Source organism: Mesocricetus auratus, unplaced genomic scaffold (assembly GCF_017639785.1).
Source record: "Mesocricetus auratus isolate SY011 unplaced genomic scaffold, BCM_Maur_2.0 Super-Scaffold_100013, whole genome shotgun sequence".
NCBI classification, from domain to species: Eukaryota; Metazoa; Chordata; class Mammalia; order Rodentia; family Cricetidae; genus Mesocricetus; species Mesocricetus auratus.
Window position 1 is genome coordinate 74,540,038 of NW_024429196.1, and position 23,936 is coordinate 74,563,973.

The window sequence follows — 23,936 nt, forward strand, 5'->3', positions numbered from 1 at the left end:
GCAGGCTATTCCCCCGCCCTCGTAGTGACCTCGTCACCACAAGGCGGGGTTCGGCGACCGAATTTTTGTCCTACCTGTTTCTGTGCCGGTGGGTATGGCGGCTCCGCGTCCTGTGAGTTCAGAGGCGCCTTTCGATCCGTCCCAGACCCCAGTCATCGAGGGCTTCACCCCCACGGTCTACAGCAACCCAGAGAGCTTCAAGGACAAGTTTATTCGCAAGACTCGTGAGAACCCGATGGTCCCCATAGGTAAGTGTGTGCTTTAGGAACCGCAGACCGAGGCGACAGTGGTTTCGGGGGGGAATGAAATAGGGGAAGACCAGGCACGCCTTGAGAAGGGGAGAGGGAGTGGACCGAAGACACGACGAAAAGGACAGGGCGGGGAGGACTGGAACGGATCGGAACGTGTTGCGGGGCCTGATGAAGCGGGAGGAGGACGACCCACTGCCGCCCTCCTGTGTCGTCTACAAATCGTGCCTCTGGGAAAGCGGGGGCGGGCTGCATCCTCCAGGCATCTGCAGGACCCAACCTGTTGCCCCCTGTGTTGTCCTCTCCCCAGGCTGTCTGGGTACGGCGGCTGCCCTCTCCTATGGCCTTTACTGCTTCCACCGCGGCCAGAGCCACCGCTCCCAGATAATGATGCGCACCCGGATCGCTGCCCAGGGTTTCACGGTCGTTGCCATCTTGCTGGGGTTAGCGGCATCTGCTATGAAGTCTCGATCTTGAGTGTATGGCCGGGCCTTGAAAGCTCCATGGAAATCATTATAAAACCCAGGAGCAACAAACAGCCCTGTCAGACTTATTCCCTCCTTTTCTGACAGTACCCTGTTGTCATTTGGGTGAGGAAGTGGCCGATTTTGTGACTGATTTACACCCCCCCACCCGATATCCCAGGTTGACTTTAATTGGGTTGCACACTAAAAATTCGTGATGTGTCCCCTTAACTACTTTGCTTAATAAAACCTTAATATGTTTGCAATGTGATGAATTCTTTCTTAGTTTCATTCCCATGGTCAAAACCATGATTTCTGGTCTATGTTTTTAGGAAGGAGCAGGCTTTTGATAGGATTGGCCGTTAGAAAAATCAGCGGGCCTGATAGTGCCTATAGCCTCAACAATTTTGAAGGTTGGGAGAGAAGAATCTTGCCTGTGAGTAAGTTCAAGAGTTTAAGGTCAGCTAGTAGAGCAACTTAGTGAGACCCTATATCAAAAATTTAAATGGCCTGGGGATACAGCATGTGTTCCTTGTAAGGCCCTAGGCTCAGTCTCCAGTCATGAGCCTAGTGCCACCCAAACGTTCCTAGTAACAGTCAAGTCATTTGGCCACTAGTTAAAAGTAGAGATCCCCAAATGTTCCTCCATGGGATTCTAGTTCAGTGGGTCAAAATTGGTTTTGTTTGGTGAGAGAGGGGATCTTTGCCAGCAATTTTAAAGTTTCTGTAGCCTTTATTTATTTGTTTGTTTGTTTGTTTGTTTGTTTTTGGAGGCTGTCCTGGAACTAGCTCTTGTAGACCAGGCTGTTCTCAAACTCATAGAGATCCACCTGCCTCTGCCTCCCAAGTGCTGGGATTAAAGGTGTGCGCCACCACTGTCCGTTGTTTCTGTAGCCTTTAGATGGGCTGTCAGAGTCCTGTTGGAACCAGGATGTTCAACACCCACACCGCCATCATTTTTTGTCTCCTCCTTACTCCAGCTCTCCCTCCTCTGGGGCCCTTGGGCTCTGCTGATCTGAACCATCTAGCTTTTGACACAAAAGTCCCAACAGGCATTTGTGGTCTGTGGACAGCACTGTGTTGACTTCAGGAACTGAGCCCCTCCCATGTGTGACTCTGGCCCTCTCAACACCCATTTCAAACCGGGAAAAGCAAAGAAAGTGAAGACCCATTTCCTGTGGCTGGCGTGTCTGAAGGATCTCGAGTGGAAGGTCCATGGCTAGAGCCAGGTGTTTGCACCTCCATCATGATCTGAGCTGTGAGGCAGAATGCCCGCGTCAGATACTGCATTGTGAAGCCCACAAGACGTAAGGACGGGCCTTAAAGAGCTGAAGAGCCACTGCCAAAGGTCATGTCCACTGTTTGTGTTAGTGTTAGACAGCTACCCCTTAAAATACATTTGAGAGTTGGGTTCCGACTCTCAATTCTTTAGGTATTATATTGGCAATAGGGACTTTATAACCATTAGTAGTTTTAAAAGTCTTTAAGGTGGGCTTTAATCCAGTAAGACTAGCATCCATATTTTTTAAAAAGTCGGACATACAAGACATGTGTGGAAGGAAGATGAAGACAGCCATGTGCGGATGTAGGCAGAACTAGGGGGCAGCATCTGCAAGCCAAGGAATGCCAGAGCTACTGGAAGCTAGAAAAGACACAGATCTTGCCTTAGCATCTATAGAGGGTGTGGCTTGAGTGGGTCCCTGATTTGGGAATTTAGCCTCCAGAACTGTGAGACAACAAATTTCTGATGCTCTAAGACACACAGTTGTTGGTTCTTTGTTATGGCACTCTCAGAGAACTAATACTGTTGGCAGTTACTCAAATCTTTCTGAACATATGTAGATCATAATGCTCAGCTGTCCTGTTTTACAGCCTCTGCTGAAGGGAAAGAAGGTGTGGTCACTGTTGTTTACCCAAGTCCACAGGAGGGAAGGGCTGACGAGGGGAGGCAGTGCAGCATCTTAGAGGGTCCCTGTCACTCCCAAGAAAGAAGGTCTGACAGATGATGTCCTCAGTCTTAGACACCACCGCAGAGGCCACTGGTCTCACCTGCTTCCTACACTGCAAGCTGATTCTGTCCTGGGAGCCTTAGTTTTCTTAGCGGAGACCCTACCTTCAGGCTTGTTAAAGAATCACAAAGAGCAAGGTTGCAGAAGTGTTCTGTGAGAGCCTGTCTTTCCTCTTCCTGGAGGAGACAACAGACACAGACAGTCTGGGGTTCCTGCTTCCAGCGGGGAGCCCCTGAGTTCCCAAGAGCACATCCTCACCTCCTAAGGGCATGAAGCTGGGAAAGTTCCAAGCACAAAATGAAGCCCTGACACCAGCTGCAGCTTCCAGAGAAATGAGGATAATAATAAATAAGTGTAAAAAGAGTTAACATACCCTTTAAGCCAAGAAAAAATACATCAGGAGGGACAGTCACAATTGAGTGGACTGAGAGGAGTCATGAGGGCTGGGACATGGGGCCAGGAGGGAGTGGGGGTTGAAAGGGGTGAGGGTCCCACTTCCCAGCTCCCAGAGGTGCAGAGGAACAGAACAGGCTGTGTGTGGCAGCTGTCTGAGGAAGTTCCCCGCTGGCTGAAGCAGCCGCTCCTCTGCCTCAGCAAGGCCCATGCTTTGTGGCCGTCCTTGGAGCAGGCACCTAGCGGGACAGTGGTGTCTGCTTCAGTGACATGAGCACCGAGCGCAGGCGGGACACGTCTTTGCACTGCTTGCTGCTCTTGGGGTTGAAGTCACACAGCTGGGCCACCTTCTCCCACTCCGTGCCTGGGGTCTCCTCCTTGGATTCCTTCACAAAAGCCTCTTCAGATGCCCTGCAGGTGGAGAAAGGACAAAGGCTTTCATGGCTGTCTTCTCCTGGGTCACTAATGTCCTGCTCCCATCACTTTGCTGTGCAGCCTACTCTGGGGCATTACCCAGTCTTCCCAGCCCTGTGCCCTGTGACTTCAGCCACCAGGAACAGTCTTGACATAAGAAGTGTAGGCCTAAGTGTGGAAGCCTAAGTCATCTAGACTCAGGGCTTTTGAGCTTACTCTCACCTCTTCCTGAGAGGGTTTTTCACTGGCTCGTGGCCTGATGCTTTTTGTTGAACCTGTGGTTCACTGTGTAGGCCAAGCTGCTACTGAACTCTTGAGCTCAAGAGAGCCTCTTGCCTCAGCCTCTCTGGTCCTGAGATGACAGGTGTGTACCACTGCACCTGGCTAGCTTACTGCTTGTCATTTGATTCCCAGAGTGGGCTTTATCTCTTCAGAAAGGCATTCCCAGTCTGGGTATTCTGTGTTCATTCTGTCCCTTCCTACCTTTCCCTCTGTTTTTGTTGGTTTGTTTATATTTGTTTAAATGGGGTCTCGCATAGGCCAGGCTAAGTGCATAGCATCTTGCTGAGATTACAGGTGTGTAATCTCACTTGTATCTTTCCATCTTTTTTCCTTTCTTTCCTTTTTCAGTACTAGGGATTGAACCTGGGCCTCAGACATTCTGGTAGTTAGTCTACCACTGGGCTATGTCTCAACTATTTTCAACACCTTCAAGACCTGACCAAAAGAGGACACTGACTAACCACCTAACCAACTATGGAATGGATGTAGAATCTCTACAAGCATGTCTGACTCCAGAAGCCTGCGCTCAAAACAGTCCTGTCTGGATGGAGCCACAGCCCGGGGAAGGCTCCATTGGAGGCGCCGCTTCAGTTGCAGTCGTGTTAGGATAAAAACTGGGGTGGTCTCTGCTTCAGGGTCTACTTGTTTTGATGATACTGGGTTGAATGTCTGTCTGTCTGTATGACAGGCAAAAACTCTACCACACTTCACAATTGTGTTGACAGTTTTGAAAGTCACTGATTTCTAGTGCTCAGCCAAATGGAACACGTATAACACACACCAGGATTCAGTACCATAGAGGAAAAGGGGCAGAAAGATTTTAGTCAGAGTTCAGGAATAATGGAGAGAAAAGTATCTCCTGAACATTACAGGACCCTAGCAGTCATGAACTCAAGTAGCTGTGGTTACCTGTACAAGATCAAACCACTCAACATTGTAGCATGGAGTAGGAGGGGTTCAGGGCCCCCTCCCTGTAGCTAAGGGGCTGTATAGACAGCCCATGGCTTCTGGGGGAGGGAAAGTCAGTTTTGTTTAAGGGTGTGGCTCCGGGTCAGTTCACACTGAGGAGTTTAGGAGCAGCACAAATTGGACTCAGTTATTTGGAAGGGGAAAAGGATACAAAGTTGCGGCCAAGTTGGGAGGTGGGCCTGGGTGATGGGAGAGAGCGCTCCACTGGGCCGCCCTACCAGAAGAGCTGATCCAAGCTCAATGACATGACCCCTGTCATGATCTTGCCTTTCTTCTGTGTGCTCACCTAATCTGTGAGGAGAGAAACATGGCTTCCACTCTTCTGATCTGTTCTCTGAGCTGAGCAGCCAGTGTGGTGACAGGTCTATGGGGCTGGACAGTGGGTGTGTGAAGGCTCTTTACCCTTGGAGCTGCCTGTCAGGGTCAAGAGGTTCCTCTGTCTTTATTACTGATCTGTGTACCATGCCTGGCAGTGTGGCATCACCATGAAGCTTGTTAGAAACAGGCTGAAGCCGGCAGTGGTGGCGCACGCCTTTAATCCCAGCACTCGGGAGGCAGAGGCAGGCGGATCTCTGTGAGTTTGAGGCTGGGCTGGACCGACAGCCTCCAAAACAATACAGAGAAACCCTGTCTCGTAAAAACAAAACAAAACAAAACAAAAAAGAAAGAAACAGGCTGAGCCTCACTTCAGTCCTGCGGAGCCAGAGTCTGCCTTGCTCAAGCTCCCTTGGAAATGCTTGGGCAGGTGAAAGGCTGGGAAGTCTCAATTCCAATTCTGTCTCCTTCAGAGCCTTTTTGGGTTCTCTGGACCAGTTCCTTGGGTCCAGTAGGAGCACTGAACCCAGTAGTGTTCTATAGCACCCACACCTGCCAGATTCCCTGTCACCTATTGGCAGCCCCCATGGCTCCCCACTGCCTGGAGGACCAAATCTAAGTTAGCCTAGTACAATAGAGTCCAGATGGGACCTCCCAGCCTCAGTTTCCATCCGTCCCCACGAACCTGGCCTCTCAGTCGTCTCCAGGCCTCTGCCCTGGCTGCTTCTCCCATCTAGAGTGTCCTTCCTTACTACCCAGCCATTCATTTTTAAATCTTAAGGTGCAGCCGAGGGTTGTAAGTCCGAAGCATGCACTGGGTCCCCAGCAGAGAGGGTGGCTTCCAGAGCTAGTGGTGTAATGTATTCCAACCCATGAGCAATTTGCAGGGGAGGGCTATGTGTCTCTTCTCTCTGTTTGGCCGGTGACTGGCACAGGATTAGTACCAGCAGGTAGGGGCCAGCCGGGAGAAGGGAGGGCAGGCTGCTGCCTGCTGTGCCCTGTGCTGTGTGCACGAGGGCCAGTGCAGGTGGCAGTAGAGGTTGCAGTGGCATGTGGCCCAGCTCCATCAGGGACAGTAAGGAAATGTGTGAAATGAGTCAACAACACTCAGACATCACTGTCTTCCTGTGGCTTCCCCACCACTGCTGTCCAGAACATGCTACCTGTCACCTGGGGCTGGCGTAAGGGGACCCTGCCGTTCTACATCCAGAGCAGCACAGGTCCAGCCACACTCCAAACCCAGATACACAGGAGAAGAGCTGCTGTGCAGTGGGCAAGGGCTCTTGGTCAAGTCCGTGTACTTAGGGGTGGGCAGGGGTAGACATATAAAGACATCTCTTATGCTTATGCCTTCAGCACTCTATGCTTGGTGTTTGTCCAGTGAAAGTCCGCTTCTCACCTACCCGTTCCCAAGAAGAGTCTCAGAGAGGAGCTAGGCCTCTGTGTCCTTCCCCCTCCCCTGTGGGACTGGGTAGTGCATTCCCTCCCCCACCCCACTCGGGACCTGTAATGGGCAAAGCTGCCTCCAGCTCACTGGAGGGAAAGATGGAAGGCAAGGGCTGCACCGGTCCCGGAGCTCCCCCTGTTCTGGTCATTGCTCTGAGCCCAGCCACATTCATTTATACCACACAGACAAGAGACTGAAAACCATGGGGCTGCCCTCCACAGCTGCCCCTGCAGAGAGCAAAGGAGACACGTACACATAGCCAATGATATCAGCATCTGGCTGCTGGTAGAAGGCTTTGTCAGCAATCCTTGAGGAAAAAGTTAGGAGAAGGAGTTAGGTGGGGGAGGACAGACAGCAAGACAGGCAGGCACAGGGTTAAAGAGAAAGAGAAACAGTGTTAGTACCTCCGCAGGAGACATGTTAGGAAGTACAGTTTAAAAGCTAACAGTTACCCATAAGAGAGTGGGGAGTCCTGCACCTTTGATGGCTTCCTACTGTTCAAGGAGATCTCTTCCCAAGACCCTTCCAATGTCACTCCCATATGCCACCTACTTCCCAAACCTTTCCCTCTACATGTAGACTCCCTGCAGACCAACACACTACATGCTCGCAGGTCTGCAATGTGCTCCTAATGCTGCGATCCTCACAGTCAACCCTCAGACACAAGTCTCTAGGCCAGCGATTTTCAACCTTCCTAATCCTGTGACCCTGTAACACAGTTCCTCATGTTGTGGTGACTTTCAACCACAACAGACAATTATTTTGTTGCTACATCATAACGGTAATTTCGCTACTGTTATGAATCATAATGTGAGTATCAGGATATCGTGACCCACAGACTGAGAACCACTCACTGTTCTAGACACTGCTTCTTCTCTGGCATGCTAACTGCTTCTTTGCTTTTATGGTCTTCTCACACAGGGCCCTTAGTGCGTCCAAGTTTGGCTGTACCTGTGTGGTGCTCTCCTCTGAACTCTCAGAGGACACAGAAGGGTCCTCGTCTGGCACCCATTGTCCAGGTGGCGTGCAGTATGTTGACTGTCTTTCCCTCCTGGGAAGATACTGTATCTTGAAGGGTACAGCATCCCAAGCGGGAGAACATCCATCTCCATAAATGTTCCCTGGTTTGCAGCCACGCCCACTCCCGGCTTGTGCTTTGCAGGGTCAGCTGCTCCCACTGCAGTCCCTGTAGTTTAGATGGCACTGGCCCCCTTGTGCAGCCCAATGAGTGAGACTTCCACCCTGCCTGGGTCCCATTGGAGCATCCCTCCTCCTGTCCACGGTCAGGGGCCTGGCATGGGCACATAGCCCAAGCCAACTCTGGCAGGAGCTACTAGATACTTGGCTATTTTCACTGAGCTTGACCACACGGCAGAGCAGAACCCTGAAGCAGCTGTTTCCATACAGGGGTGTATGTCCAATAGTAAACCCAGAACGGAAGGAAGCAGAGCTGAGTGGCAGGGAGAGTGACTGCTGATTGACCTCGCTTATGTCCCAATTCTGGGCCTCTCAAGTGTGCCGGCCACCGTTGTCCTTTCACCCCTCAGTCACACTGGGGTGAAGTACTGTCATTTCCCTAAGAAATCCTCAGGCTGGCCCTGCCCTCCCTAAGTTACCTACAGAGGGCTCAGGGTCCTGGAGAATCTCGTCACACTCCAGTCCTTGGCACCCATCCTGCCTCCCCTCAGTCATGGAGAGGGGTAAGGGCTTAGGAGAGGCATGCCATGAGGAACCCGAGGCTTCCAGCAGCTCTTATCCCCGTGTCCTTACTACATCGTTCATCTCAAGACAGCACCACTCCCCCCGCAGCTCCCATGGCTCCTTGATGTTCTCACAGCTCCTTCAGGGTTCCTTAGCTCCCTCATCTTCTCACAGCCACTCCCCGTGTTCTCCTCAGCTCCCCTCAGGTCCCCAGGTTCACTCGCCTGTTGTTGATCTTGTTCTTCTCAACTTGCTCGCTTTGGCGCTGGTTCCACTCCTCCAGGTCCTTTTTGGCCTTCTCCCGCCACTCCTGTTCAGTCACCTTGGAGGCAGCATCTGTGAGCCCAGCAGAATGAGTACAGCAACTTTGCTGTGGAGAGCAGCCACCCTGGAAGCTCCACCCCTGGCCCCCAGCCAGCAGCCCAAGGCCCCACCCTCCGCTAAGTGGGCCTGCACAGACTCCAAGTCTGCCTCACTCTGCCCCACCCACTGTGTCCCAGAAGCCATCCCTGTAGGAATCAGCCCTCCCCAGCATGCACTCACCCAGCTCCTGCAGCCTTTTTTTCTGTTCCTCTCTCCACTTCCGGATGCTCTCAGGCTCCTGAGTCAGCCTGTCCACCTGGGCAATTGCAGCATAGCCATCGGCAGGCCCATTGGCCTCCTACAACATAAGCACAGTGTTCCCCGCCCATCATGTCTGCCCTGCTGTTTGTGCTGCTCTTACTGCAACCAAGACAGCCCTCAAATCAGGCAGCCCAGCCCACTCTACCACCCAGCGACTATACCTTCCCACTCTGTGTTCCCTCTGCCGGTAACACTGCTCCCATGAGGCCTCAGGCAGGTCACTCAACCTCCCAGTGCCTGATCATTGTCTCAAGCCCAGCCATCTCATTTATATTCATGTTCATCATAAAACAAGGTTAATCATCCCATAGAGTTGATACAAGAATGAAATGAGTTTTAAAACTAAATTTGGGGCTGAAGAGATGGCTCCATGGTTAAGAGCACTTGCTGTTCTTGCAGAGGACCCTAGTTCAGTTCCCAGCCCCAACATGGTGCTGCACAACTGTCTGTAACTCCAGTTCCAGGGGACCAGATGCCCCCTTCTGGCCTCTAAAGGATATGCATGCTGGTGGTATGCCTACATACATGTAAGCAAAACACTCATACATCTGTTTTTTTTGTTTGTTTGTTTGTTTTAGGTTTTTTTAAGACAGGGTTTCTCTGTAATGTCTTGGAGGCTGTCCTGGAACTCACTTTGTAGACCAAGCTGGCCTCAAACTCACAGAGATCCACCTGCCTCTGCCTCCCGAGTGCTGGGATTAAAGGCGTGCGCCACCAACGCCCGGCTACATACATCTGTTTTAAAGCCGTAGATGCCACCATCATTAAAATCTGTTACAGTTGTATTCCATGATAAAACTCACACAGTCTAACACGACCTCATTACTAATGTGTTCATCTGTCCATCAGAGTGTTACCTCTGTGACAGCAGGGACCGTGTCTGTTGTGTTCCATTGTTTTGTGTACAGAGCTAACCACAGTGCCTGACACATGGGAGACAGCAGACATTTGCTGAGTGAATGTGCAGCCCAGAGACAGGCAGAACGACCGTGACTAAAACTTGGCCATGGCTGTGGGGAGGGAACACCTGGAGAGATGACTCAGCAGTTAAATGTTGTGGGATATTTGTACCCTGTATGAGGATGTATTTGTTGTGATTGGTGTAATAAGAAGCTGAACAGCCAATAGTAATACAGGAGGCTTAGGCGGGACTTCCAGGGAGAGAGAGGAAGAGGAGGAGGAATTGAGGCACGCAGAAGCCAGGAGACACAGAGAGACAAGAGGTACAAGATGGAAGAGAGGTGACAAATACCATGTGATAGATTAAGAAAAATGGGTTAATTTAAGTTATAAGAGCTGGTTAGGAACAAGCCTAAGCTGTAGGCCGAGCTTTCGTAATTAATAAGAAGTCTCCATGTCCTTATTTGGGAGCTGACAGGCAGGACAAAAAAAGACTCCTTACAGTTAAGAGCATGACTGCTTTTTCAGGGGACCTCGGTTTGGCTCCCAGCACCCTCTTAGCAGCTCACAACTGTCTGTCACTAGAGCTCCAGAGGATCTGACACCTCTTGTTGTCCCCGTAGACTCCAGGCATAGACATACATAGAGGTGGTTTGAATAAGAACAGCCCCCATATTATCATATATTTACATAGAGGTGGTTTGAATAAGAACAGCCCCCATATTATCACATATTTACATGCTTGGTCCCCAGTCGGTAGAACTGTTTAGGAAGGGTTAGGAGGTGTGGCCTTGCTGGAGGAGCTGTGTCCCTGGGGACACACCTCCAAGCCCACCCCATTGCTACTTACTCTCTGTCTTGTGCTAGTGGCTCAAGATGTGAGCTCTCTGCTACTGCTCCGGCACCATGACTGCCTGTCTACTGCCACGCCATTACTGTGACGGCCATGGACTCTGACCCTCTGAAGCTGCAAACCCTAAATAAGCTCTTCTCTAAGTTGCCTTGGCCTTGATATCTTATTACAGCAATAGAAAAGTAACGAGACACAGGCAAACATCCATACATATAAAATAATAAAACCTTGCTGTGGTAAACTTGGACTCTAAAGCCATACAGTTGCATTGCTGAGAGGTGGAAGATGTGTGTTTGGCTGGGTGAGTTCCTGAACATATCCAGCCTGTCTGAAAATGGGACTCATAGTAAGATGGCCTCCCAGACCTGATGCTGGGATTTGATGCAACAGTGTTTGTAAAGAGACAGGAATGGGCCGGGCATTGGTGGCACACACCTTTAATCCCAGCACTCGGAGGCACAGGTAGGCAGATCTCTGTGAGTTCTAGGCCAGCCTGGTTTACAGAGTGAGTGCCAGGATAGGCTCCAAAGCTACACAGAGAAACCCTGAAACCCTGTATCAAAAAACCAAGAGAGGGGGAGAGCGAGAGAGAGAGAGAGAGAGAGAGAGAGAGAGAGAGAGAGAGAGAGAGAGAGAGAGAGAGAGAGAGAGAGAGGAATGGCCTAGAACTTGTTCTACCTGAAAATAACCTTGAACTTCTGAGTGTAGGAATCAAGTGTATGCCATTACACTAGGTTTACTCAGTGTTGTGGATGAAACTCAAAGCTCTGTGCAGACTAAGCAAACACTCTCCCAGCTGAGTTACATCCTCAACCTTTGCAAAACAGAGAGTCCCTGCTACAGAGTGATGGCTCAGTGGATGGTATTAGGATCGTTCTATTTATTCACTTGTATGTGCCAGAGATGACATGAGTGTGGAGGTCAGAGGGCAGCCTGAAGGAGCTGGTCCTCTCCTTCCACTGTGTGAGTTCTTGGGATTGAACTCGGGTCCCCAGGCTTGGCAACAAATGCCCTTGCTGTTTTGCAACCTCACCAGCCATCACTGCCATTTTTCATTCCCATTTTACAGAAGAGAATACCAAGGCCAAGAGAGGTGGGTAGATGTAGTGGGGTTCAGATCTGGTGACAGAATTGCTAGAGCTTGGGACAGAAGTGTTAGAGGCACTTCGAGTCAGTGTGGAAGGAACATCTCTAGTCTGAGAGACCCTTTCTTCCTGGAAGGTGAGAGTGTGGGTCCTGCCACCAGGCGTGGCTGGTGCTCTGTCCTCCAGTTTTCCTGTGGGCACTGACCCCGCAGGGCTCCGAATGCAGTGTGCCCCGCCTCCCTGCCCCGCCTCCCTGCCCCACCCTCCCAGCACGTCCCCTCCTCACTCCACCGTGGGCATTTCCACCTTGGGATCCACTTCCTCCCAGCATGTTCCAGGCTCCTCCATCCCAGCACCCCCTGGCATAGTCTTCTCTACCTCTACTATCTACCCAAAGCTCCCAGTGGGCAGGGGCATGGCAGGACCTACTCACATTACAGCCCTCATATCCCCCAGTTCGTGTCTCCCTGTCCTCCAAGCATTTGCCCAACGGTCAGTGTTGCTGATGTTTAATGCCTTTCCCCACAGGACAGCGTCTGGGATCCCTCTGTCCCACATTGTCCTGAGCATACGGTAGGTGCTCACCCCAGAGCTAGCAGCCTGGCTGTGAGGAGGAGCTTGGAGAGCAGTCCCTCGAAGCAGCAGGGCTCCATGGCAGGTGTCTGAGCAGTGAGGGCAGGGCCAGTCCTGGGCCAGGGCCCGGTCCCGGTCCAAACACGCCCAGCCCTTGCATCTGGGCGTCACTGATGCCTCTTTCCCACACAGAACCACAATCAACAGACGCTGCTGTTGAAGCCTGAACCTTGTGTGTGTCGTTGACTCTTCCCTTATTGGCCCCACATTCAGTCTAATGGGAGGCTCTGCTGGTACTCTCTAAGGCATGTCTGAAAGGTTCAGGCATTACGCTGGCCTGCCCTGTTACCTGGCAGGATGCACTCAGGCAACACTCTGGCCAGCCCAGAGTTCTGTGAGAACCACGCAGGTGCAAAGGACCCCTTTAAAGGACTGACCCCTGCCTGCTTACACTCTGTTTTACTCTTGTCTTCATCTCCATCTCCTCTCCATCTCCTCTCCATCTCCTCTCCTCTTCTCTCTCTCTCTCTCTCTCTCTCTCTCTCTCTCTCTCTCTCTCTCTCTCTCTCTCTCTCTCTCTCTCTCTCTCTCTCTCTCTCTCTCTCTCTCTCTCTCTCTCTCTCTCTCTCTCTCTCTCTCTCTCTCTCTCTCTCATCTTATCCCTCAGCTCTGCACGGGTTGGTTACCTCTCACCCCCCTTTCCCTCCCTGTCTACCAATAAACTCCACGTGGGATGGTTGAGTCACGGTTTGTATCTCATTACTGGATAAACCTAAACATTTTAACAACAATGTCCCCAATCAGATTACATTTCCTTCCTTTCAGCCACCGATGACTTTGTCCTAGATTCAATCCCCAGATACAAAATAACATGACCCATGCAAAGCCTAACTAAAATAATGTCCTGTCCCCTGTCCAGTTTTGTTGTTGTTCGAGACAGGGTCTATCTGTAGCTTTGGAGACGGCCCTGGAACTCACTTTGTAGACCAGACTGGCCTCGAACTCACAGAGATCTGCCTGCCTCTGCCTCTCCAACAATAACAACAACAACACAAACCCAAAGTCTTTCCACTATAATTTGAATAAAAATCCAAAGTCTCTGCTCTCTCCTGCTCCCTGATCTGTTTTGGTCAGTGCACCCTTGACACACTGTCCGTGAACAAGTCCTGTGGTCCTCCCCACCCCCAAGGGTCCTCCTAGTCTGGAGCCCTCTCCCCTAGACCCAGCACTCCCTCCCTCCCTCCTTCCCTCCCTTCTTCCTATTTTGAGACAGGGTCATGTTAGGTTACCCAATTGGGCCTTGAAATTTTGATCCTTCTGCCTCAGTCTCCAAGTAGCTGAGACTACAGGCATTTGCCACCACACTGGGCTATAGCGCTTTAAGCAATTTCTCTACAGTTAGCATTCCTCAAATATTCTCTGATCCTGAACTTTGAAGTTTTTTTTTCTACAATGGTGGTCTCTGTATTGAAAATACGCAGTTTTGTTGCTTGTCACTATTTCCTAAATACTATTTATTATGTAACAACTATTTACAAAGCAATTACATTGTATTAGGGTTATACATAATCCAGAGAAGATTTAAAGTACACAGAAGATGTGTGTAGGTTACATACAAATATTATGCCATTTCCCTCACACACACTGCTGGAATTGGAAGTGTTCTACTAAGCCATACCACAACCCCAATACTTTACCATTTTATTACAATAACTTGAATTTTTAGATTTTTATATCTCCAGGGTTCTGGATCAATCCCATTTGGATCCCAAAGGACAACTGTATTTTATTGTCCTCAGAGCACTTGTTGCTGTCTGAAATGGCTGCCCTGTTTACATGGTCACTTTTTGCCCTTCCTCCAGCCCTCTAGCCATCCTAGGAAAGTATGCTCCAAGGAGCTGGAGAGATGGCCCAGCTGTTAAGATGACTGTTTACCTTTCCAGAGGACCCAGGTTGAGTCCCTGCACTCACAGCTGCCTGTAACTACTGCTCTGGGGGATTTGACATCCTCACACAGACATACATACAGGCAAAATACCAATGCACATAAAATAAATAAATCATGTAAAAAGAAAAGGAAGGAAGGAAAAAAGGAAGGAAACTCCCAGAGTGGCACACTCCTTTAGTCCTGCACTCGGGAGGCAGAGACAGGCAGATTGATTTCTGTGAGTTTGAGGCCAGCTACACAGAGAAACCGTGTCTAAAAAAAAAAAATCAAAAAAATGGGAGGGGGAGGGAGAGGAAGCTGGGATTGTTTTATTTGTTTCAAATAAAAACAAAAACAAAAACAAAGAAAAAGAAAAGAAAGTATGCGCCCTAAATCCAGAGACTGACGGCCTTCATAACATCATCCAGAGCAGGAGGGCCTGGAAGGGGAGGATTTATTGAGTCTAGGGACATAGCTCAACAGCAGAGCACATCCCTGACAGCCACAGGACCCTGGGTTCAAGTTCAATCCCCAGTTCAACCAAAAGAACAAGAAGAAGGAAGAGAAGGAGTAGAAGGAAGAGATAACTTATTAAATCCATATATGTGTAGGTACTTATGGACAGGAATGAACAAAATAACCTGTCTTCTGGTAGCTTGAGATGGGGAGTCCCTCAAAGATGGTGCACTGTGGTACAGGACAGGTAAGATATCAGACAAAAAATGGCATGGCCATTCTTGTCTCGGGGCAGAGAACATGGACACATAGGGGAAAGACATTACAGGGCAGGTGCCTTTGGGAAACTCAGATGTAGGAAGAGGAGTGAGAAGGCAGGAGAAGCTCCGCTGGGCAGACATCTCCTCCCATTTGTATCATTACTTCATCATCTCCAGAAACCTCACCTAAAGTTAGGATTCCAGGGCACCTGCGACCAAGCAGGTGACTTTGATCTTTACAGTTCCACTTAGAAGGTTTTATTGCCTTTATTTTATAGGTAAGGGGACTTTAGTTCCAAAGTGCCACGGTTGGCAAGTAAGTGACAGAGCCAGGTTCGAATTGAATAACTGGGTGTGAACATCCTTGTCACAAAAACAGCTGGCAGGAACGCTGCTGCTTCTGTCCCATGACCCCTGTCCTGCCATTCGTCTCCTTGATTTCCCTGTGCTGGGGACTGAATCCAGGGCATATGCATACTACACGAACACTCCGCCACCCAGCCACACACCAGGTCCCAGCCTGGCTGCTGCTAAGTGACCTTTTTAAGATCAGAGGCTTTGTCCCCTTGTGGTCCCTGCCTGTGCTCATGTGTGCGCGCACACACACACACACACACACACACACACACACACACACACACACCACACCACTACTCCAGGCCACTCCTCGGCTCATTTAGTGGACACGTCAGTAATTTATAAGGAGCTGTCCTGTTTACAGAGTACTTTTCCCAATAACCCTGTGGGGACAGCAGGCCAGGGCCTTGACTCCCCATTTTACAAAGGAGAAACCAGGCTCAGAAAGGTTGAGTTACTAACTCAAGGTCCCCCAGCTGGGAAAAGCCAGAAAATGAATTGTAGGCTTCCACTGCTGTCTGTGGTCTGGGTATGAAGCCTGGGCAGCCCTTGAAGCAGCTCTACTTGGCACTGAGGTACATGAGGCTCAGTGCTGTACAGCACCTCCCATCCCTGGAGGCTGGTGTGCCAAGGCCAGGACATGAAGTCTGCCCAAGCTGGGGCTGCCTCCCCAGAGGACACTGATGCGCTGTGGTGGGGAGTTAGTGCGACTCTCTTTAAGCAACCAATCGTCCCTGTACCTGTGGCCTCTTGGGGCTTTCCTGACACATCCCTCTATGTAGCAGAGTCCACAGGCTCTGTGGAAGAGCCCTGAGCCAAATGTCTTCCCTTCTGTTCCTTCCCACGTGCTGCTCCCTCCCCCTAGGCAGCCTTGAAAGCCACTGAAGTTACTGAAGCTATGTCACTACAACAGCTATTAAATCTCCCTGAGCAGAACCGGGGATAATAAGAGCGGCCGCATAAGAGGACTGGGAGGATTAAGTGGGCTAAGCCCTATACCGCCTTCAGTTGGTTTTGGAAACAAAAACACTCAAGCTGTTAGATTTTTTTCTTTTAAGGCCCTCGAAATGTGCCCCAAGCTAGCCTTGAACTTATGGCCTCCTGTCTCATCATTACCCTCAAATCCTAGCTCCTAGGCTGTCGTGACTTCTTCCTGGGTTTCTGTACTCCACTGGAAGTGAACTCTGGGGACAGATACTCCATTGGCTTTGTCTTCTCATCCACCGCCGCAGCACGGGGCTGGTCCACAGAGAATGTGAGTTGAGAGGTGAATGGACAAATGGCTGATTATAAAGACGGGGAGAGCCCAGGAGAGGCGCTGGACATTGTATCAGAGGCCTGGCCTACAGTGCCTGTTCAGCCACTCACTGGGTGGTGACTGTTGAGAAAAATCCCTTCCCCGGGCAACTTTGATTTCAAACCTGTGACATGAGAGTGACAGTGTCTCACTCAAGGAACCTAGTGAGGCTCATATAAAGCAACAGCCATGGAATCAGCCACCACATGGCCCACTCACATAAAGAAAATATGACCACTGAGGCTCACTGTCACCACGTGGCTAAGGCCTTCACTAGCGGACAGTGAGCATAGCAGGGCTGCCGGCAGGCAGGGCCTGAGAAATACTTCACCGGCTTCTCCACTGGTTGCTTTGGGTTTATTTTCCCGTCCATGCAGTAAACAGCAGAGGCCAACTGAGGCTCACCCATGTTCGTTTGAGCTCCTAGTTGAGACATGGGGTCACTTCCAGAAGGTGAAGCAGCTCAGGGCTTTAGTGGCCACACTAGTGGCTGGAGAAGTACTCTGAAGCCCTCCAAAGCTCCCTTGACGAAGAGACTGGTTATGGCTGGGAGCAGAAAGCAAGAGGCCAGACAGGCCAGATGATCTGCCCCTTCCCCCTTCTGAGGGGCTTCTTGCTGGGCAAGCACATGCTAAAACTCCAGGGACAGCCAGGGTGATGAGGCATATCCGCCTTGGATTGAGCAGCTCAGGGTAAGCTGGGCTGAGCTGTTGATTCCTCTAAGTAGCTCAGGGAGAGTCGAGGAGGAGAAGCAGGGGGGGGGGGAGGGGACTGATACTGGAGGGTGGGAAGGAAAGGAGTCCTGCAAGGCTCCCTGTCCCTGTCCCTGTCCCCCATGGGGCCAGAGGGGCTGGAATAGGCGCTGGTAGGCTTACCCTCAGACTGTGCTGGGGTGAGGTTTGCAGCTGGTCACCCACATAGTCTACCAGGGAAGACTGAGGTACAAAGGCTCTTGGATGTGCTGGGTTTGCACAGGCCAAGGCTTCCGGCCCCCCCTCCCCCCGAAAGCGCATGGCAAATACTGCCGTGCTCGTCCTAAAGTTAGTCCTCTGGGCCCAGCAGCAGAGCGCAGCACAGCCCAGAGTGTATGCCCATGCAAGCAGGAAGGAGCTCTGCTACTAAACCAAGTGACTCTTCCCTCCCATGACCCTCCCTTGCCCAGGGGGACTCGAGGGCAGCGCAGACGTGATGTGATTCACAAAGCAACGTCCCTCCTGAGAGCGGAGAATAAGAATCATTGCCGAGACCGTGCGCTTCAGGTCCCCGAGTGGAAAGTGATATGGTGGGTAGTGGGAGGGTGAGTGAGGAAAACTCCAGCAATGGCTGGTGTCACTCTGTGTCTTCATAAAGTCTCTTCAATATCTGTGAGTCTCAAGCTTCTGTCAACTGAAGTGAAAGCGTGCTGCTCAGAATGTTCTAGATACCCTTACGGTCCCACATGCTGCCCCTGCATGTCTACTTTAGAACAGAGGCCCTTTGAGCCATTAAAATCCTCGTGAGTGTTCTTGGAGCCCAGAACTGGCCTGCCAAACATTCTAACAGTACAAGGATAACACTCATCCTTATCTCTGCTGTACCCAACTGGGCACGAAGCTGAGGAGTCCTAGGGATACACTTTCCTAACTCCCTGACGTTGAGTCATTTTCCAGAAATGGAGCAAGGCCAGTTTTCCTGTGTCAGGACCAGCCCATCCCACTTATATAAGAAAGTATTGTTTATTCTCCCAGGATCCAAAAGGGCAACTCCTCCACAGGGTGTGACTCAGGAGATCAGGAAGCTGCAGGCCCCGACACTGACACAGTGGAGGCTAGGTCCTGCCTAGACATCTGGGGCTCTACACACCTATGTGGGGTCCTGGGGTGCTTTAGCATCTGCCCTCTCTTGGTCTGTGTGCTTTCGTTTTGTTGCGTTGGCTTTTAGTGGTGCTGAGGATCTAACTTGGAGCTTCTCCACTGAGCTCCATGCCCATCTTTATAGAACACCCTCGACCCTCATCCACCCACTACTGTGGTGGAAACAGGGAGCCTGGCCTCTCGCTCTCAGGGCTACCATCGTTAACAACTGGAATGCCTTTTCCAAATATTTTGTGCAAACCCCTAAAAATATGAACGTGACATGCTGTGATGGCACATCGTTCACCCTGTAAGTTGCTTTAACAAGAACATGTATGCCCATAAGGACAGGAAGCTCTCACAGCCCTTTGTAGCAAGAGATTATTTCCAGTCTACTTAGGCCCCTGATTCTCGACATTTAGGCTATTTCTAGTTTGTCTGGGCTAGAAGTCATCCTGCAGAGACCCGGGTATCCTTTTCCAATTATCCACTTAGGAGAAATTCCAACTTTAATCTCCCAGTCAGTTAAAGTACTCATGGTGTGGAGATGGCCAGTCAGGCCAGCCTTCCACCAGAAGTACCGTTTTGGACAGAACTCTAATTTCCTTCATCCCATGCCAATCCTTCCTGAAGCTAGATACCCTTGAGGACAACCCGAGCAACTCCTCAGTCCCTGTCTCCAGTGGTTCCCTTTCCAACACGACAAGAAAACAGTCAACACAGCAAACAGTAAGCCCTAAATGACCTCCAGTGGAAACAGTGGTGCCCCTGAGCCTAAGGCAGTCAGTCTCGCCTCTGCTTACCTGAAACACATCTCCGTTGACTGTAGTCCCCATGTCCTCAGAGCCAGCTGAAAAGAGCAAGGAGACAGCGTCACTCACAGTCCAGCTGACAGGCATAGGGTGGTCCTACGGTGGCCTCTGGTGCCAGCCTGTACATACATACACCCTAGGCATACTGACACCTCCCCCACAGACATATGGGTATATAAACAGCTGAGGCCCCGGCCCTGACTGTTTCCTGTGCCCCCACTGTCATACTTAATATTTGCCATAGCCCCGTGAGAAAACTTAGTGACCCATTCTCGAGTAGGAACCCAGAAAGGCTACAGTCACTGCTCAAGATCACCTAGCCAGTGTACTGTCCCTTTCCTGCCGGAAGTTAACTGTGCAGCTGGGACCTGGTAAGTAGGTAGGGGTACTGCAGCTTAGGGAGGGGCCACCAGGGATGAGGAAGAGAGGGGTCTGTGTCCCTGCATGTCCTGGTGGAACCTTGAGCAACCGCTCTGCCTGGGAGAGCAGGACTCACGGCTCCCCCTGGGCAACACTTGGCCTAGTTTCCTGTCTGTGCCCCTCCCAGGCTTTCGTTTCTCCTTCCATGACTCCTCCCAATCCCCTTGTCTAACGTCGAGTCACACGTTACCTGTAGCTCCTGCTGCAACAGGGACCCTCAAAGTTTTCTTCCCTCACTCCTCTGCCAGCCCAGCCTGCCCCTTCACCGTCTCACGCCCACACACCTGCTGTGGTTGGTCTGTCCTGCCGGTGGCAAACCCCATGGCTGCCCTCTTCAAAGCCATGCTTATGCATGGGACCTGGGCATTTGTACAAGGTCTCACTAGATGCTGAATAAACAAGTGAATTCTTTTGTTGTTGTTCTGTTTTGTTTTGGATTTTTGTTTGTTTTGCTGTTTTTGTTTTTGTTTTTTTGAGACAGGTTTTCTCCATGTAGCTTTGGAGCCTGTCCTGGAACTTGCTCTGTTGGCCTCAAACTCAGAGATCCAGCTGCCTCTGCCTCCCAAGTGTTGGGATTAAAGGCGTGCGCCACCACTGTCCTGCTCTTTTTTGTTTTTTTAATGGTGTGCAAGTCACCTCCTACAGGGGGCCTTAGACTGCTTCCTCTGCTTCCCCTGTGGCGCTAAAAGAAGGTCTCATCTCTGGGGTACTCCAGAGTACTGCATAGGAGGCTCCACTCCCAGGCAATGACTTGGCATACATAGGGCCATGTACTTCTTACCAGGCTCTGCAAGCGGGTTTTTCCCCAGCTAAGGGGCCCTGCATAGAAGGGGTGAACAGAGACGGCTGGCCAAATAAGAGCTGAATTGCTCCTTGGGGGTCACTGTAATGGGCAAGGCTTCTCTGGAGCTGTCATGCCTCCTTGCTGTGAGCCGTAGCAGGCCTTATGCAGTCACCACAGAAGGACAGTTAGCCCTGTACAAGCTAGACAGGGCTGCAGAACAACACAGTACATCTGGCCTGGGCCCGAGAGGACCAAGGGGGGACACACCCCCATGTCAGTCATCTGCCACTGATATAAATCATGACTTATTCACAGAGTCAAGCAGGGATTGTTCTTGTGTGCTGTGACAGCTCTTACCCCACCCACTCAGATAGGGTTTCTACTGCACAGGAAGCCAGCTCTCTAAATGAGGGTGAGCCCAGCGGGGTATGAGTGGCAGCACACTTCAGAGGTGCTCCTGGGCAGCTTCCCTCTCTAGCCTCACCTTGCCAGGGTCCATCCCTGATGCTGTGCCTGTGGGAACAGCCTTCGGAGAGTCTCACTACCTCTCCTGGCAAGGCCACACAAGTTTCCTGGTGCCCACCTCAACCTCCAGAGAGATGGAGCCTGGTCAGCCTCCTGGGGGCCATATACACACCCACTCACAGAATCACCAGTGTCTGTTCCACAGTGTTCTCTGGCTCTTACACATTTATGATCCTGAGTCCACAACAGCACCCACAGAACAAATACAGCAAGGCAAACACAAGCCCTAAGGATAAGCTGTTCCGTGCAGGGCCTCCTCGGGTGCCTGACCCGTTTGGGAATCCAGAACATTCCTGTGAGCTTACTGAGGCCCAGCAGGGGCAACAGGATTACACAGAGCTGGCCCATAAGTCAATCAGGCTTCGAGCCCGGAACACTGGGTGTGAAAGTGTAGCCCATTTGGGCCCTACCCAAGGCTGATGAATGGAAACAAAGTGTCCATGCCCCAAGCCTGCAGCAGATCTGTTCCCAGAGCAGGCTCAGTGGGGCTCCGGGCTCAGGCCTATACCATACTGGGCTTTCCCCAGGGCCTCCTGAGAGCCACCGTTAGTCAGAAGACCCCATTGTCTAAGGGGAGGTAACTCGGGTTGCATTGGTGGCTGCTGTTGGAGCCTGCTTCTTCCCAGCTCCCAGAAGACCCAGGCCATTTCCCTCAGACCACCTAGGCTCCTGCTACTCCCTGCTGCTCAGAAAAGGATGGCTGCCTAGTGCTGCCCAGGCTTAAGAGTATCGGGTTCATTCTGTTTGTGCCTCCATACCCACTGAGCTCCGCTCCTGAAGTACCTCCTTGTTCCCCAAACTGCCACTCAGGAGGGCAGCTGGGCACCTGCAATATCACATGTAGGAGTCTGGAAGACTCTCCGAGGGCTGTGTCTCTAGCAGCTTCCCCAAGGATTATCACTCACTGTCTCTCTCCCTGTCATCTCATATCAAGTCTAGGGTCAGTCAGTGCCCTCCCTGTCCAGTTGTAAGTCCCTGAAAAGACCACAGCTTGCTAAGTCCTAGGCCCTATGGCTATCCTCAGCCTGAGTTTCTAAAGACCCAGGACCTCCTGAAAAGGGGAGTAGGAGAGTCTGTTCTCAAGGGGTAACTAATGGGTCAAGTAAGTTCCATAGGAACCTGGGCAGGTTCCCTGGGAACACAAGGGCCCATGCTGAGGAACAGAGCCTGTATGGCTGGCTTCGTCAGGCCCCTGCTTCTCCTTGCCACATTCAGTCATCTAGGAAGATCTACACAGTTGGTCTTTGGAATAACACAGTACGGAGCTAGGAGGCCTGAAATCAAGTTTCCAGAGCTACAACTCATGGCTGTGTGACCTTAGGCAAGACACTCAAACCCCAGTCTCTTCTTCCTTTAATTATTATTACCGACACTTTATTTACTTCTGTGTGTGTGTGTGTTTGTGGTGCACACATGTATGTGAGAACTGAAGACAAAGTATGACAGTGAGTTCTTTCTTACATGTGGGTTCCAAACTCAGGTGTCATCGGACCCCTTTACCAACTGAGCTATCATGATAACCCTCAAACTCCAGTTTCTTGTGTGTCACAAAAGGGTTACTACATTTCTCCTGGCAGAGTTGATTCAACCCCTCAGCCATAGATCTGGTTCCTTCATTCTGTGTCCCCAGTGGGGATGGCAACACAGCAAAATGTTGAGTGAAAGAAATCTGACTGTTAAAGAGCCTTGTGAACATATACATGTAATATTTGTTTGCAAGAAGCCCACTGAACCTCCCTAAAATTACAACAACAAAAAAAATAAGAAACAAGGTCTATTAGGCGTGTACCCAGGAAGGCCCATTTTTTTTTTACTAAATATAGCAAATTGTTTCTTGAGGCAGTAGTATAAATGATAAACAGGTTGTAGGAAACAGGTCCTGAGCCCTTATGTCTGAAGCCATCCACAAATGTCCTGGATCACCTTGGTAAATCCACCAAATACGATTACAAACAGGAAGGGTTAGGACTTCCTTGGTGTCCCTGTCCAGACTTATAGCCAGACACACAGAAGACTGTGTGGTCAGGATACGCAGGACTCAGAATGGGACAGAAGGGGTTCAATCCCTGATCGATACTTCCTAGTTGTTTTACTAGCGTACCTTTTGAGGCTTCCTGTGGCCAGTTCTGAAATGGATTCAGTAACTGCGTGTGTGTGTGTGTGTGTGTGTGTGTGTGTGTGTGTGTGTGTGTGTGTGTGTGTGTGTGTGAAATTACTAAATGTAATTAACATGTCTCCTCCAGCGCTGCAGGACGGCAGGTGGTCCCCAAGGAAGAGCTGTAGCTCCTGGAGTGCCCCCTGCCGCCCAGAGAATGAAAGCTAAGCCCTGGGTCAGGAGGACTGCCTTCGTCCACACCTGTACCACTTAGCTAGGACACTGGGACAGAGAATGACTCTCAGAACTGAGCAGGGGGAGGATTCCAGAGCCACACAGTGGGGGAGCTGGCCTGGGGATAAAATGTCACGACGAAATAAATTCCTGTCCCCAGAGTCAGCGGATCCAGCCTCAGCCCGGACTCCAGCTCATTTCCCGGCTCCTCCCTGCTTTCCCAGGCCCCACAGACACACACAGCCCCCGGGGTGCCCCTGGTCAGCCCAGACAGCCGGGCTCCAGACTACAGCGGGGACCCAGGCCGGGTGTGACCGAACCTGGGCCTCCTGCCCCCGATGCTGGCCGCAGCCCCCGGCTGCAGGCCGCCGCGCTGACTCACCCCCGCTCGCGAGTCCCAGCTGCGCAGAGGCCACCTGGCTGCCGGCAGGTGCCCCGAAACCCGGGTCATTCTCGATGCCAGCAATCTCGCTCTCCTGCTGGGCCAGAAAGGCGGCCGCCGGGTCCTCCTCGGCGGCCTCGGGGGCCCCGCTCTCCGACGACGAGAAGAAGCCGAAGTCCTCAGCCATCTTCCCCGCGTGGCTGCTGTCACCTCCCGCCCGCGCCCGCGGCCCGCACTTCCCGTCACCCGCCCGGCTCGCCTGTCACTGCGGCTGCAGC

The 23,936-nt window shown here is 51.3% G+C and overlaps 2 protein-coding genes across 3 annotated transcripts; one reads left to right on the top strand and one right to left on the bottom strand.

Moving 5' to 3' along the window:
* The first annotated feature begins 15 nt into the window (after positions 1-15).
* On the top strand, positions 16-983 carry Higd2a (HIG1 hypoxia inducible domain family member 2A). Its single transcript, XM_005088453.4, has 2 exons — positions 16-248; positions 559-983. The coding sequence occupies exons 1-2, from the start codon at positions 95-97 to the stop codon at positions 723-725; spliced, it is 321 nt and encodes a 106-aa protein (XP_005088510.1). The 5' UTR covers positions 16-94; the 3' UTR covers positions 726-983.
* Positions 984-3,080: 2,097 nt separating this feature from the next.
* Positions 3,081-23,936, bottom strand: Cltb (clathrin light chain B). 2 transcript variants are annotated; one of them, XM_040755998.1, is made up of 6 exons: positions 23,659-23,936; positions 19,210-19,256; positions 8,786-8,903; positions 8,467-8,578; positions 6,795-6,848; positions 3,081-3,525 (listed from the first exon to the last, which is right to left on the bottom strand). In XM_040755998.1, exons 1-6 carry the CDS (start codon positions 23,843-23,845, stop codon positions 3,354-3,356), a joined length of 690 nt encoding a protein of 229 aa, XP_040611932.1. In that variant the 5' UTR covers positions 23,846-23,936; the 3' UTR covers positions 3,081-3,353. The 2 variants fall into 2 exon arrangements, with proteins under 2 accessions (XP_040611932.1, XP_040611933.1); XM_040755999.1 differs by lacking the exon at positions 6,795-6,848 and having other exon boundaries at positions 23,659-23,935.

Coding starts and splice junctions, on each gene's coding strand:
- Higd2a (XM_005088453.4), top strand. CDS start 95: ATGGCGGCTCCGCGTCCTGTGAGTTCAGAGGCGCCTTTCGATCCGTCC. Junction 249..558: donor GAACCCGATGGTCCCCATAG/GTAAGTGTGTGC, acceptor TCCTCTCCCCAG/GCTGTCTGGGTACGGCGGCT.
- Cltb (XM_040755998.1), bottom strand. CDS start 23,845: ATGGCTGAGGACTTCGGCTTCTTCTCGTCGTCGGAGAGCGGGGCCCCC. Junction 8,904..19,209: donor TCAACGGAGATGTGTTTCAG/GTAAGCAGAGGC, acceptor CTTATGTTGTAG/GAGGCCAATGGGCCTGCCGA. Junction 3,526..6,794: donor GCTGATATCATTGGCTATGT/GTACGTGTCTCC, acceptor CTCCACCTGCAG/GGCATCTGAAGAGGCTTTTG.